At 48.4% G+C, this 13,428-nt stretch overlaps 4 protein-coding genes across 4 annotated transcripts; 1 reads left to right on the top strand and 3 right to left on the bottom strand.

Moving 5' to 3' along the window:
• Positions 1-249: 249 nt before the first annotated feature.
• E1B28_004102 (uncharacterized protein) lies at positions 250-1,659 on the bottom strand (the record flags this gene model as incomplete). Its single annotated transcript, XM_043148559.1, has 5 exons — positions 250-1,004; positions 1,066-1,219; positions 1,287-1,342; positions 1,399-1,457; positions 1,526-1,659. 5 exons carry the CDS (start codon positions 1,657-1,659, stop codon positions 250-252), a joined length of 1,158 nt encoding a protein of 385 aa, XP_043013158.1.
• E1B28_004101 (uncharacterized protein) lies at positions 1,580-9,554 on the bottom strand. Its single transcript, XM_043148558.1, has 23 exons — positions 9,330-9,554; positions 8,863-9,277; positions 8,682-8,809; positions 8,142-8,628; positions 7,991-8,089; positions 7,268-7,930; positions 6,679-7,213; positions 6,209-6,621; positions 5,983-6,156; positions 5,705-5,932; positions 5,572-5,651; positions 5,221-5,522; positions 5,000-5,160; positions 4,879-4,942; positions 4,614-4,825; positions 4,365-4,552; positions 4,246-4,306; positions 3,928-4,193; positions 3,742-3,860; positions 2,921-3,687; positions 2,705-2,866; positions 2,332-2,650; positions 1,580-2,273 (listed from the first exon to the last, which is right to left on the bottom strand). Exons 1-23 carry the CDS (start codon positions 9,392-9,394, stop codon positions 2,098-2,100), a joined length of 6,084 nt encoding a protein of 2,027 aa, XP_043013157.1. The 5' UTR covers positions 9,395-9,554; the 3' UTR covers positions 1,580-2,097.
• Positions 9,555-10,006: 452 nt separating this feature from the next.
• E1B28_004100 (uncharacterized protein) lies at positions 10,007-12,487 on the top strand. Its single transcript, XM_043148557.1, has 12 exons — positions 10,007-10,503; positions 10,555-10,668; positions 10,728-10,839; positions 10,888-10,932; positions 10,986-11,014; positions 11,080-11,203; positions 11,254-11,406; positions 11,473-11,665; positions 11,724-11,770; positions 11,828-12,057; positions 12,114-12,229; positions 12,294-12,487. The coding sequence occupies exons 1-12, from the start codon at positions 10,260-10,262 to the stop codon at positions 12,405-12,407; spliced, it is 1,521 nt and encodes a 506-aa protein (XP_043013156.1). The 5' UTR covers positions 10,007-10,259; the 3' UTR covers positions 12,408-12,487.
• A 2-nt stretch (positions 12,488-12,489) lies between these two features.
• Positions 12,490-13,409, bottom strand: E1B28_004099 (uncharacterized protein; the record flags this gene model as incomplete). Its single annotated transcript, XM_043148556.1, has 3 exons — positions 12,490-12,977; positions 13,039-13,103; positions 13,157-13,409. The coding sequence occupies 3 exons, from the start codon at positions 13,407-13,409 to the stop codon at positions 12,837-12,839; spliced, it is 459 nt and encodes a 152-aa protein (XP_043013155.1). The 3' UTR covers positions 12,490-12,836.
• Positions 13,410-13,428: the final 19 nt, after the last annotated feature.

Genomic DNA, 13,428 nt, shown 5'->3' with positions numbered 1-13,428 from the left:
CTAATGTTTCATTGAACCAACACTGGGCAGCTTAGTGAAAAATGTTCGGGAGGAAGCCTGTCTAGATTTTTTTTGTCGTGTTGGCCGTTATTGCGATTCCGATTTCGATGAAGTTGACTCCCATAGAGGCAAAGTTTTTCCCTCTCTACTGCTACCACATTGCGCCGTAATTGGCTATCATAAACTTGTACTTTCGTAGGTGGGCTCGAAAGTTGAGCACGCCCAATTGCGTTGTCACCCGATTATTCGCTAGAATCCTCGCCTGAAGTTGAACTGTGCCCCCTTCCTCATCGTAACCATTTCTCTCGCCATCTTTTCCAACGCCTTCCTCTTTTCTGTAGGTACCAACCCGACCCCCGTTCTTGAATAGAACCAACCTTCCCTCTTCCTCATCTTTTCTTCATACACCCTCTTTACATCCATGCAAACACTCCATACATACCTTCTGGTCCTCATGCTCTTCGTCCAATGTATTTGGCACATGTACAATAACCAGTCGCACTCAACCGCACCACATACATCCAGATCAGACGACACGACAGCATCCCTGACCTCCTTCTTTTTGTTGATTATGGCATATTCAAATACTGTTGGGAATGCCCAAGGGAAGTGCTTTAGAAGGAGAAAGCGAGCGTGGGGTTGGAATGTAGTCACGGCGTGATGCCTCAAGTACTTGCACGTACTCGTCAAGCTGAGGTAGCTTGGGACGTCGAGATACAGCAGGAGAACACGAATAATATCGAGTGGCTGGGACGTAAGGACATCTTTCCCAGGGACCGGTTCGTTTTTCCCTTCCAGAAGAAGTGGTACAACCCTTTTAGAGTGATTGACGACGCGACTGAACCTAGGGAAAATATCAGGTCGAGAAAACATCCATCCCAATCCAACGTCCATGTGTCGCCTAAAATCAAACACGACCTCGTCGTGGTCCTTGCCGATGTCGCCACCTCGAGTCCAGTAGGGACGTAGATCGATGAGTTCACCGACTTGTTCGTAGCGTACGCCTGTAGGAAAGAGGGGAATGTTTAGATTTGTGATCTGGAGCGTGAGATATTTACGAGATACCTTGTAACCTCCCGTGGTCTTTTCTTCCAGCCATACAACGTCCGATGACTTCTTCAATCTGCAGGAGTTCTGCCATCTGCTTCACGCTTTCGTCGTCTTCTAGCTCGAAGACAGAACGCAGAATGCCGGCGCATCCGGTGTGGATCATCCAGAACTGCAGACAGCAAACAAGTCAATGCACACACCTCCCAAAATGAAGATGACTAGAGTTTGAAACATACGGTGCCTTCCTGCGGTGTTTCCCAGAGAAATAGGGCACCCACGAGTGGCGGACGGCCTTTGGGAACAATGAGAGCGTCAGAACGTGAAAAATTCAAAGGGAGACAAACGCACTTCCAAACATGTTACCCGAGCAGTAATCATGTTCCCCAATCCCACCGAGAATATGTTTTCTTTAAAAATCCAGAGATTGGTACGCGCAGGAAAGGTTTAAAGGCAAAAAAAGCTAGGAGACACATACCCAACCCCAGTAGCCTTCATAAAATACCGAAACTCGACATTGGTCATCAGCCCATCGGGCGGGTAATGCTCTGCGCATGGGTTTGCAGCAATGGGTGCAGGAACGAAGGGTAATCGACAAATCGAGCAGCTCATTTCGATGAGGATTAGTGGTTGTCCAAAGGAAAGGCAGGTATTTTGAGTATGCGTCCCGTGGGGCATGAACAATAAAGAAACAACCGCCAACAATGATCCTTCTGACCATTTCAGGCGTTTATTAGAACTTCTATCACCGCCTTCTCGCTGATCCTTGTCGAAGTTACAAGGGAAGTTCGAGCTTACTCAGCGACGTAGAGAAAATAGCGAAGTAGAAGACCTAACAAAAGCGTTTGGTCCAGTCAACTTACAAATTAAAAGCAATGCCTATTGCCATTGCGAATAGCCTCAGGTTGGGACCCTCGAGTCGGATTCGTTGAGATGTTGGTGATGGTGTGCGTGGGAAACGAGGATTACATGTGGGCGCTCGATCGGGGCCCAACTTTAAATTTCTAGTTCCACAAGTCCGGGATTACAGAGCAGACGAATAGAATACGCTTAATCTCTTCTTCGACCCTTCTCGGACGACTTTTCTGATGGTTGTGGGTCGAAACCCAGTGCTCTCCGTGCAATACTCGCTTCGCCCGGGGCCGACTGATATCGATTTCGAATGATGCGAGGACGTTTAGGAACGCCCTGATCACCTTGGCCTTCACCGGCGTCTTTTTCGCGATCTAATGTCAAAAGTCAGTATAAACAAAATGCGATCTCCAAGTGACAATGCTCTCTTACCACCGAACGTCCTTTTGCGACCTTCACGGTCGTCTTTCCAGGGTCCAGAAGATACAGGAGGGCGCGATGATGTGTCCGGCTTGTCCCCTATGCGAGAACGAAGACTCGCACCAGGGGATCCTTCGACGGGAACAGCATTTGAACCTGAGCTGGGTCCATGATCACGCTGGCTACGTCCTGGGCCTGATTCACTCTTTTTATGTACATCATTAGAAGACATTGCTCGAGGAGCCGAAGGTGTGGTGGACGGAAGGGTCTTCGTGGACGAAGGTGTGGATGGCATTGTTTGTGCACTCTCGGCAGAGCGCTTTTCGCTGGGCTATTGGTGTCGTTCCGAACGATGTCACAACGAGACGAAGAGTAAACGGCATACCTTATCTCCAGTTAAACCACGAGGCTCTGACTCCGTGTCCCTCTCTCTCCTTCGTCGGTCCGGCCTTTCTGATTCACGTAGTTTTTCATGACTCTCTTTGTCTCCAAGACGCCTACGTTCATCTCGTTCTTTACGAGAACTTCGTTTGGATCCTCGTTCAAACTGGGTTAAAGAACCTGTGAGCGTCCGAAGTTTCGTCTACGTTGATTTGCTTACCTCGTCATCGGGCCCTCTCCTTCGTTTCCCAAGATTTTCCTCCGCGCCATTCCTATGCCTCGAGTTATCGGGACGTTGAAGTACAGATCGGTCTTCACTCGGTGCTGTGGATCCACTATTTTGGTTCCTTGCGCTCTCTCGCTCCTTCCGACTTTCCCTATCACGATCTTTGTCGTCTCGACGATGACGATCACCATGTCTATCGCGTTCGCGGTCCCGGTCTCTATCGCGGTCACGGTCCCTGTCACGATCTCTGTCGCCGTGCCTATCACGACGGCTTTCTCGGTCCTTTTCGCGTTCACCGTCACCTCTTTCTCTACGCTCGCTACGAGAGTGCGTAACGCTATCACGTCGTATCAGTCCAGTGTGGTCTCTAGAAGAGTCACCCCGCGACTGATCCGATGTTCGTTTCTCTTCCCCTTCAGCACGCTCGTTGCGACTTCTTCCGCCACTGGTCCGACTTTCAGAACTGTGATTCCTTGTACCAGGTCGTGTAGGAGGAGACGACGACCGAATACGAGGCGAGTGTGCTGCAGAACCAGTTTGACTGTGAGGTTCGTTGTTTGGGCGAGGCGTCCTCTCCTCAGCGGTTTTCTCCGGGCGACTTATACTTTGCTTGGCCGTCTCCCGTAGTTCGTGGGCTGAAAGGGTCTGACTTGGAGCAAAGGGAGGAGGCATGACAGCAAGAGGTTCAGTTGGTGGTTTTTCCTCGTTCCACCTAGGGCCACGTGGTGAATGAGGCGGTTGACCGCCCGTACCAGTGTTCTCTTTAAGTGTATTAATTCGGGTATCGGCAGATTGGCCGTTGGTAGCGACTGCACCTGTATCATCCTGTTCAGAGGCGAATTTATTGGGCTCAAAGGCACCATTCGGTACTTGAGGTGAATCCGGTCTTGACACCTCGGGGCGAACACGTTTAACGACAGGAGGGCGAGGAACACTGAATCATAAGTGGAGGAATATCAGAACGGGTCTCTCATTAGTGAAGGACGATGAAGATAAGTCACCTTTCCATCCCGGATTTCCCGGCGACGCTGGTTCCATTTGTGGTCGGATGATCAGCGGGAGGTTGGGTAGCTTTGCCGGGGTTGGCGAGTTGAGCCCGCGGTGCAGAAGGAGCCGATACGCTTGGTTGTAGTGTACCGGTAGGGCGTTTATTATCATTACTGGAGGAACTTTGGGCACTGGGTCCTGTAGGAGGTGCTGCCCGCGGTTTCTCCGGGATGCCAGTGGATTGCACCGGTTTTGGGGACGGGGCGGCAGGTGTACTTGACTATAACGTTTGTTAGATTCGCGCACGCAAGAAAGTACGTGCTAGATGCTACCTTCGCAACCGGTTTGGACGCTGTCCACAGATTTTCTCGCTTCTTCAAGCTTGCAGAATAACTGACACGTGACATTTGATCAGAAAAGCAGCACGGAACGAAATATTTAACGAACTGACGCTCTGCCAAGAATTTTGAGGTCCCCGCGTTCCTCTGTTTCGAGGAATTGATCCACAGCACGATCCAATTGTACACCGCCATCCTGGTAAACAGACGCAAGAGGGAACACAGGAAGGACCTCTTTCAAGACAATGATTGCGTTATACACATGCATGTATTCGCGTGTCTGAATGCTTTCCGTGAAGGCCTTCAAATAAATATCAAGTAAGGACGTGTCATCTCGACAAATAGACCATTCCTTCACTCACGTTCGCCAACTTTTTATGCCATTTCCGAAGGAGGTTACGGAAATCCTTCCACTTCAACTGATGTTCCGAAGGCATTGGAAGTTGGTATTTAGCTTGAAAGCCAGCATGTAAAATTGTCTTTCCTCCGACTTTCGACCTATTATCTTGAATGTACGCCTGTTCATCCTGATGCCATTTTGACAAGTCGGTCAGTATCCCCAGTAAAAATCGACCTGAATGAGGTTAGCCAAATTATCCTGCCTCTGGAACAAAGGATTTCTCCCACCATAGTTTCGAGCCTCATATTCACTACAGGAGAACAGAACAACCTTAACCTGGTCCCCAAGAAGCTGGTATAAAGAGATCAATGACCCTCTTTCAATTATGCAAACCGTGGGCTGACCTACCTTATCATAGCAACCGAGAGTATAGAACCCAGGTGTTCCTTGTGTGTGCATCACTTTCACAAACTGTGCACAAAAGTCGGCATCCATGGGCGATAGGAGACATCTCGGTTGTAAACAATGCTCGATTAGAACTTCCACGAGTCTTTGAGATTTCTTCATGCCTACCCATATGAAAGAGGAGGTTAAAACACCGGAATTCCAATCGATCTCGAATATCGTACCGAACGGAAACCAGTGTTGTTTTTCTCGCGCAAGGCGCTTCAGGGTAAAAGCACGACAAATAGTCTGCTCCTTGAACTCTTTGGTGAGAGTGTCTACAAATGTCGTATAACGATCACGGCGAGCTTTATGAGCTGGGGCTAATTGCCGTCTCGCACGATCTGCAGCACGGTCCGCAGATATGTACCTTGAATCCTCTTGTCGGATAAGAGCCCGGAGATTAGCCATCTCGTCATCATACTTGGACCCAGGAGGTGACAAGTCGTAGGTCGAGAGTTGCCAAAAAGTGACGTAGAATCCGGGGCTACATGGAAGGTTAAAAAAGGGGCACAAGGAAGTGGCGAGGTACACACCCTAAGACGTCGTATACGTGAGGCGGTATAGTCCTCTTGACTTCATCGAACAATACGGCTAGTTGAGGCAACCATGGGCTCTGTGACTAGTTCTGAGTATGGAAAAACAATCGGCGGATATAAACCAACAAACCTCCGGAACGGTTTTCGTTTCTGCCTCCATCGACACATCTTCGTTATTCTCGGATGCGTCTGGTTTGGAGTCAGAGTCAGGATTATCTTTGCTTGCCAGGGCTGGAGACGATACTCTCGATGTTGATAGAGAGCTCGTCTCCCGTTTGGCAGTCAACTTCTCCTTCAGACCCTTCTCGCGCGCTTCATTTGCTTTGCGTTCTTCTTCAACCATCTTCAACGCAGTGTCCTACAAAGGGGTCAATCAAACACGTCGTTAAGATGAACTGTTCTTCTTACCCGCAATTGAGCATGCAGAACAGGACGTATGATTTGCATACATATTGGAGCACAGATACCGTACAACTCGGCCAAATCTCCCAATGGTGGGAGTACCTTGTTCCCATAATCCTCAGGCGAAACAACCTGAGGCGTAGTAAGAAGTTCCAGATATTGGAGAAGGACGCCATGTGTCTATAAAGAGTTTCCCAGATCGAACATTACGTCGAGAATATATGAAACCTACTGTATCATACAAGCTTGCCAGTGATTTGAGATGTGCATCACGTGCTTGAAAAATAGCTGACTGCCTTTGTTGTGCAACTTGTATGAGGAGAGGAAGTGCTAGAGATCCGTCAACCAACGCCTTGCCAAGTCGTTGGGGGGCTCTAAGATTAGCGTCACCCGGTTCCAACCGGGCTCCACGTGTAGTCGAAGCGATCGCTTCGATCCGCAATGCAGGACCACCTGCCATTGCCTGTATTTGCGAGTCCGAGAGACTTGGTAGAGGTTCGATTCCACCCATCTTCCATATAAGTTCCCTCAACACGACTATTTCGGTTGTTTGGCCTTGCTGAAGTTGGTGAGTGATATACCGCAGGTAAGGTGTCAAATCGAATCCGAATCGCCTGAACACCATTCCTGCGAATGAGGCAAGGCCTAAAGGAGCGATTGTGGTCGGCATTATAACAAAGAAAAGTAACGTGAGCGACGCACTGAGCAGCCAATCCGACGTGTTGACACCATCATCCTTCACCCGTTCTTTGTTAGGATTAGAAAGAGCGTCCAAGATAATAAACACCAGAACGTCAAAGCCAAAAATAGTGATGTATCGGAGTGCTGATATCACCACTTGTGCCAAGTTATCATATGCCATGATTTGAGTAACACAGTTGCTGAATAGGATGCAGGGATTGGAATGGCATAATTTGGCGAACGGGCCAGAGAGAGAATCGATGGTATTATGTGAAAGACGTCGCAAGATTCCTTTCGATTCTTTCTCGGCTTGAACCTGGCGAATTCGAAGTTCGGGGTGCGACTTGTAAGTCGACGATCTCCATTCACCCCACAACCTCCATCTTGCTGTAACATCATACAATTTGATAATGTTCCAAATATCGACCGCACAAACAGCGTTGCCTCTGATGAGAGACAGCGCGGGGAGGAGATACATCCTCGAAACCTTGAACCAGAAGGCGTATATTGGGTGGTCTGACTCGACTTCTCCTGCTGGCTGTTTTTCGATAGGGATCTATAAAAGAGATAAGAATAACTTCGCGATGTATGGGATGCATGTCATGCTTACAACAGTGGAAAGATGTTTGCGACCAAGTCTGACAAATTTGGTAAGGAATAAGGGATCGCGGGAGATATGCAGGCCTATAAATCGCATCAAAGGTTCAATAACATCTTCGAGATCCTCCAGACAGGTGCACACTGGAATCAGATCCATCCAATCTGCAAAAAAGAAAACAAAATCTGTTGTGTGGGTACTAGGAGGAGTTGGAGCCCAGATAGTCAACGTCTGCTTCTTGGGGCTTGGCTGAACCAAGCCAGTCGTGCCATATCTAGCGCGCGGTTGAGTGAACCCTGTATTTCGACTTTTCGTGACCAACTGAGAATCGTATAACGGCTCTAGAGAACATGTCAACACTCTAATCATAAGGTCTGCAATTTCCGGATGAGCGTCGGCAATCCACGGAAATTTAGACATGATTGCAATGGCTGGTTTGAGGGAGCCGACCGACAAGAGGGCGGAAACTAAGGCTGATTTCTGGTCCGGTGGATCTTTGGGTTCTGGCGTTTTGGATTCTGCTGGTGCCGCCGCCTTGGGTTTCGAGGTGGTTCCACTGGATTCAAGGGGAGCGGCCATAGCCAAGTGACTGAACTTGGCTGCCTGGATTCTATTCTCGACCTCTTTCAAATAGCCTTGATAAACTTTGTCCATGTCATCGTCTTTTGGTGAGAGCTAATAAAAAAAAGAAAATGAGAGATATAGTAAGGCCAAGGCAGTGATATTGGGACACACATGCGGATACAAGTCCTCCAACTCAATAAACCCCTCTCGTATCAATATTGCAGCAGCGAGATATAGTGCCTTCGGAGGTTGTTCCCGGACTTCGGGGGACTAATACCACATAAAATTCTGCATCATCTCCACAAAGAACGGTAGCACGTACCTGATAGTGCGCGAGCTTGAATCCAAGTACCTGCGCCAATACGCTAGGGCCCTTCTTTTTGTATGACCGTATCGGCCGTTTATCCGCCAACGACAATATCTCGTCCAACGTCTTGCCTTGATACTGTCCAACAGGTGGATCTGTTGACATATCCTCGCCCTTGATTTTGACCTGATCCACATTTAGATGGGACCAGGGAGAGTACAAGAGAAGTGCAATGAAGAAAGTATAATGTGTGGCTAGATGGACGGACATGACGTCGAGGATGATATCGAGGACTTTGTTTGGGTCCAAGTCGAAATAACCAATGAGACTGATGATTTTCTCCCAGACGGGACGAGCCCTCTCAACGATCGAATCATGAGTCTCAATAGGTCGGCCGGTACTGGAAGAGTGAGCGGGACCCAAATTGCTGGTGAGTTCGACGGTCAACTTGCTGTACCCTTCGGATTGTTCGCGCAGAAGGTTGAACTTATTCTGCTTGTAGCTGAAAATCGTACGTGAGGTGTCAGCTTGGGTAAGTGAGATTTAAGCACGTACAATAACGCGGTCCTTAGTCTGATCTCTTTCTTCTCACTGAGAGCCTTGTCCGGAATAAGCCCAACATTCTCCAGTATAGCAGAATCTAGTCGCTCTCGGCAACAAGTTGGGTCGAGGATACCCAGTTCCTGATGATACTTGCTCAGACGATAGAAGACGAATACAGCGCGACACCACGCACCAGTAATCTTTTGACGACACTACCTATCTTAACCTTGTCTGCTTCTACATTCTGCTTAGTTTTGTTTGACTTTGCAAGAAGGGAGGTGAATTTGTCTCCAGGCTGCTCGCCACAACGATTGATTGAGGTGTTTGCGTCAACAAGTATCTCGTCAAGTGTGGTGTCGAGCGACCATACTATATCAACCAATTGTTCGCCGAGTGCTGAAAAATTGGAAGACCGAGTGGCGGAGGAGGTGGAAGGAAGGTGTTCAAAAACCGACTGGACGAAAGAAACAAGAGTCTCGACGGTTAAAGAATGTTTCGGGGGGCGTGTTGTTAGAGTAGCCGACAAAAGGGCTTCGTAGGCAGTGGCCAAGATGTCGATTGAGGAGGAATCAGAGGAATTAGAGTGAGGTCCGACAAGAAAATTGCGACTGCCTCGCATGTTAGTTTGAGAAAAGCACCGACACGACAAGCCACTCGCACCATTCAACGTCTCCACCATCGTTCCACCGAGAAATGTAACCCAGAACTTTATTAACCACTTCCATTGATGAGAAACCGCGTCCAGACGGGAGGAGAGGGTGCTGTCGTGGGTCAAGGCCTTTAAGCTGCAACACCTGGCTGACAGTCACGGAGAAAGAGCATTACAGATGGTGGCTGTGCGCACGCTGACGGCGACCATCGTCACCACTCAGAGTCCTCGACTAGATCTGCTGCTTTCCCACTCGTTTCCCATTCATTTTTTTACCGGTTGATATGAGCAATAATCTTTCAATATTCAGCAGCCATTGTGTTTGTTGCCCTTATTCGAAATTTATTGAAACTCCGCCAGACGCGAGCACGCACGCGGGGTGCCGGAAGGGCCGGGAAAGGCGCTTAGCTCGGACAAGTCAGAGTAAGTTACGTGCGCGTGGCGGAGTTTGAATAACTTTGGAACAAGGGCAATAATTTAATTTTAGCGTAGTGTGTAATAGGAATTGAACAGCCCTACTACATAATCGTGGCCATACTGGACGACTTGTTCTGAAGTTAGTCGAGATTGCTCAATGTCGAAAGTGAACGAGAGCTATATCTTGCTCGTTTTTGCTCAGTATCTTTACCTGCTGTACAAGCTTCAAACTTCCTTGCCGCACAGACAAGGCGTGGACAGATGAAGTACCATCTCATTTCATTTCTCCTTGCAGGAAACGCTTCTTTGCGCGAAATGCAGTTCTGAGTTCATAACCATTCCGTCCGTTCTGCTCTGTCACGACACTGATTATGACGGGTGTGGCTGTTGCCACCCCACCACCCCCCACGTTCCCTACCCGTATATAACATCCATCATGACATTTAGTCCGTCCCTCTTTCTCCCCACCGAATCCCCCGACTACCCATTCTATACCCTTGTCCCAATACTCGGCTGCAGCTGGCATGTCAACCTCAACTGCTAATCTGAACGAAAAAGGTGCCCATCCTGTCAACGGTACAAATGGCGGAGCTCGCATCCCAGACGAAGAAGAAGGAACGACCATCCCAAAACATAGTGGCCACCAGGATCACAGACACCTACTCCCAACAGCTTCAGGCTTCGTTCAATTCAAGAATCGCTTCTTAAGGAAAGGAAAGAAGAAAGTAGGAACTTGGGACAGTTTGCAAGCTATCGCGCTCTCCTCTTGTACATCTCCTTCTCCTTGTTCCCCCCCGAGCGACTAACCGTGACCTACAGGGCTAAACGTGTTCATCATATTCATCCCACTTTCATGGGTTGCGCATTTCATTAATGAAGCAAGACACCACCATCAGGAACCCAAAGTCTTCCCTGATGCGCTAACCTTTGCTTGTGCGCGTTCATTTCTCCCTTCTCGATCATCCAGCTCTTGACCTCTGGATTTACGATAGTCTCACTTCTCGCGATCATACCTCTTGAAAGGCTCTTCGATTATGGAGGCGAACAGATGGCGTTCTACGTTGGAAAGGACCTTGGGGATCTGATCGTCGTAACACTGAATAAGTGAGTATTTTTTAGTGGCTCTATAACGTCCCACTCACACTCTTATAGCGCGGTTGAGGCGACGCTTGCTATAATATTGCTAACGAAATGCGAGTGAGTGGTCATATCACCTTAGATTGTTCGATTCCCATACTAACATGTCCCAGGATCAAGTTGCTACAGGCAACCATAATAGGTTAGACTCACCGAAGCTGGACTCTGAATGAATGTTGCAATGTTTCTAACCAACCCACCGAACAGGTGTTGTCATACTCCACTTGCTTCTCATTCCAGGAACTGCTTTCATTACCGGCGGTGCTCGTGTCATGCAACAGGATCTTCATCCCCATCTCATACAACTGAATCACACCCTGCTTATCATGGGGTATGTTGATGTTATTTTCTTTACAACCCCTTGATGCTTATAGCTTCCAGAGTTCTGGCATTACTCCTCCCTGCAGCATTCTTTGCCGCTCTCGACCGAGGTTCCCAAGCTATCGCCACCGATGCTTCGTACATCGTAAATGACGAAAACCAAGTACTCTTCTTAAGAATGAGCCACGGACTTGCTCTCATCCTGTTAGCTGTGTATGTCGAGATCCCCTACCCCAACTCTTTTCATGAAACATTGCTCTCAACCTTCCCCACCTTCAGGTATATATGTTCGCGAATCTTTTTGCACAACCCTCCCGGAGACGGCAACGCTTTACAGGCCCTCCCAGATGCGCCGTTGGCTTTGAGGCAAGAAGAGGCAAAGCTTATCCACGAAGACCCTGAAGTGAGCCAGTGGGTGTGCATCGGTATGCTGATTGTTACGATCGCGTTGATGGCTGCGACTGCAGAATGGGTAAGCATATTACTTATCCTGTCATGATTCACCACTTCTGAGACCATCTCTCCTCAAGCTGGTCGATAGCATTGAATTTGTACGAGATGGACGAATCGAAGAAGAGTGAGCAGTCACCTGTTTTTTTGGGATTTTTGTTCGATCTCATCAAAAGTCGAATAGATGGTTTGGGTTGATTCTACTCCCCATCGTTTCTTTTGCTGCCGACGGAATGGTTGCAATTGGTTACTTCGTGGCATGGGCGATTCGACATCTGCTTGGTAGGGAGACACCACCCGCAACGCTCGCTAAAGCTCGCGCAATCGATCTTTCTATCCAGTTCACTCTTTTCTGGATGCCATTCCTTGTGTTGCTTGGCTGGTGGACAGATAAACCTCTCTCATTGTTGTTTGGTGGGTAAAAATTCTTCTTGACTCCGACGGAGCTTACCAAGACAACACCTCGTTAGACATTTATGAAGTGGCAATTCTCATTGGGTCGTGTTTCCTGGTCAACTATGTTACTGCAGACGCAAAGACGAATTGGGCGGAGGGATTCGCTATGGTTTCGTTCTATGCCATGATCGTGAGTTCCCTCCCCCCCCCTTTTACCTCCTTTTGTTGATGTATTTACCTCTGTTGTCTCATAGGCATTGACGACATGGTTCTATCCGGGCCAGCCTGAAATTGAAAGGATGTCGGAGTTTGGGAAATGTGTTTTAGCTGCGGAAGGAGCTGAAGGAGCTGCTGTTATTGGACACTGATGGATTTCAGCGCTAGGTCTCGGACTAAATATACCTATATGTTGTTGGATCATAAGTAATACTCCCAATCTATATATTTATTGTCTGTATCTAAGGACTTTTGACTTGATGAATTGAATTGCGCGTAAGTGGCTCAGCCAATCAGATTTTGAGTACTGTCAAGTGGTGTCACTTATTTTCTTGGGGTGGGGGTAGGGGGTGGGGGTAGGGGGTTGGATTTCGCAAGAAATTGTGTCTACTTAAACGAATAGGTAGAAAAACTAGGCAAGGCGGTCGAATATTAGTACTCGAAATAGGTAGCAGAAAAAGCGCGAACGGGCTCAAAGCACGACGGTTGCAAGGTATAAGTACACAGATCCACTCAGTCGGTAGATAAGGAAGGGGTATAGATGATTTACAGATTGTGTTGGAACCAAGAACACTTCCAAGTCAATGGTTTTGTCTTCCAGTGAAGGGGCGACCGAACCGTAACCACGGTGCTTTTGGAGGACGCGACGGAGACGAACAGATAGGAACAACGTATGGCCGCGTTACTGATGAATTCCGTCGTTTTCTGTTCGCAATTTGGATCTGGCAATGGAGACGAATGGTTGAGCAACACATTTAGGGGGTGAGAGAGAGGGGAAATGACCTTGTGACGAAGGAGAATGAGTTTTGCCATGTTCGCGGGTGGACCGGTTTCTCTGACGGGATTGCCTAGACACAAGAATTATACTCGGTTAGAAAAGAAAGTAGTTGGGTATACGCACGAGCAGCAACGACTGCTAGACTGGCTTGGTGGACATCACAGTCGTCAGCAGAGGTTATAGCTCTCCAGAGGGCGGGCATAAAGAGATAGACAAAGATGAGGGCGGCGAAGAGGGAGCTCATAGCGAGGGCCAACATGTCGAAGACCACACGCTGGTCGTGGAACGGGGTCAAGTCCAACGCGGCTGTGGTAGTAAATACAGCAAATATATAGAACTGAGATTTGTTGGGGATTGACGTAAGCACGCCCGACATACCCTCCGACAGCCGCCGG

Source organism: Marasmius oreades, chromosome 2, assembly GCF_018924745.1.
Source record: "Marasmius oreades isolate 03SP1 chromosome 2, whole genome shotgun sequence".
Taxonomy (NCBI): Eukaryota; Fungi; Basidiomycota; class Agaricomycetes; order Agaricales; family Marasmiaceae; genus Marasmius; species Marasmius oreades.
This window is presented reverse-complemented; position numbering and strand designations above follow the sequence as displayed.